At 52.0% G+C, this 1,330-nt stretch overlaps 1 protein-coding gene across 1 annotated transcript in view; it reads right to left on the bottom strand.

Annotated features, from left to right (window-relative positions):
* enpp2 (ectonucleotide pyrophosphatase/phosphodiesterase 2) overlaps positions 1-1,330 on the bottom strand; it is a 36,654-nt gene that overhangs the window by 23,496 nt on the left and 11,828 nt on the right. The window contains exons 10-12 of the mRNA XM_015401067.1: positions 1,230-1,322; positions 723-795; positions 544-652 (exon numbers count right to left, since the gene is read on the bottom strand). Of these exons, the coding sequence (XP_015256553.1) occupies positions 544-652; positions 723-795; positions 1,230-1,322 (275 nt within the window). The remainder of the gene's footprint in view (positions 1-543; positions 653-722; positions 796-1,229; positions 1,323-1,330) is intronic.

Raw genomic sequence — 1,330 nt, 5'->3', positions numbered from 1 at the left:
TCCCTTAGAGCACCCCCACCCTTTGGAACGCCTTCACCCTTAGAGCGCCCCCTCCCTTAGAGCACCCCCTCCCTTGGAACGCCTCCACCCTTAGAGCGTCTTCCCCCTTACTTAGAGCACCCCCACCCTTAGAACGCCTCCACCCTTAGAGCGCCCCCTCCTTTAGAGCGCCGCTGCTCAATGAACATTCATTACATCATGCTATCAAGGACAGGGGCCCCAGGATGGAGCTTTGTGGATTTTGCTCACTCAGGTACCCACACCCAGACAGATAGAAACACCCCCTTGATCCGCTCATTGTTCACCCGTAAGGTGTTGTTCTGTGTTGCTTCTCCCTCCTGAGGGTTTTTGTGATCCCAAACTGAGCCCTGCTGAGGATGAAGCATGAAATCTGGTTATTTTTGCTCCTCCGATTTTCTGAAATCATTTAAGGGCAGTAAGACTTCAGAACCCCCCCCCCCCTTTTTCCTGGACTTCTGCACTGAAACTCCCTCTCACACCTCTGGACTGCTCGTCCAGGCTGGTCGACAGCTAACGCCGTACCGTGGTCTCCCACCAGGATGATGTTGACACACCGGTGCAGTTTCATCTGTTTGAGTCCGTCCATCAGCTGGCCCACGATCCGGTCGACCATCCTCAGAGGATTGTTCAACTGGAGGAGCACAGAGGGGAGCATGAAGGTTCAAACACGCTGCACCAACAGGATGAGGAAGTCCACTTACATCTGTGCTGGTTGGGCCCACTTTGTGTCCATAGGTGTCCGGCTGCTCAGAGTGCATGGCATAAACGTCGGGCCTGAAACAAGATGCAGGTTGGGGGGTTTTAGCAGAACATGTGGCGTTCTGACCAAAGGTGTCTTTGCTGCAGGGTTCCACCTCCTGGTCTGCAGAGACTGAAGCTTAAAGCATTTAAGTTTAATCTGCCTGTATTGGATTAAGAACTGGAAGGAACTGGTTTCTGGAGCGTTCATGTTCTGAAACACTGAACTGGAACTAAAATTCACCCAGAGCAGACATGAGAGACGGGTTCAACATTAGCATCAGGGGGAGTGGCGGCCTAGTGGTCACTGTGACAGTGGAATGATAATAAAAGCTGGAGGGAAAAAAAAGGAAGCGATGCATCTCTGTTCAGCGCTGCAGCAGGAGGACAGACTTCTGGGAGAAAACTAAACCAGTTTTTATAAAAAACCAGGCAAGACTGAAGACAGAGTGGAATGGAAATCTGTTCACCTGTGGGATTCAGGGAGGTGGAGCCACTGCAGCAGGGTCAGGATCCTCCTCTCCAGAGGAATGGCCCTACGGTACACAGACACACAGAGCATGCTGAAACA

Source organism: Cyprinodon variegatus, unplaced genomic scaffold (assembly GCF_000732505.1).
Source record: "Cyprinodon variegatus isolate N-32 unplaced genomic scaffold, C_variegatus-1.0 Scaffold1179, whole genome shotgun sequence".
Classification (NCBI taxonomy): Eukaryota; Metazoa; Chordata; class Actinopteri; order Cyprinodontiformes; family Cyprinodontidae; genus Cyprinodon; species Cyprinodon variegatus.
This window is presented reverse-complemented; position numbering and strand designations above follow the sequence as displayed.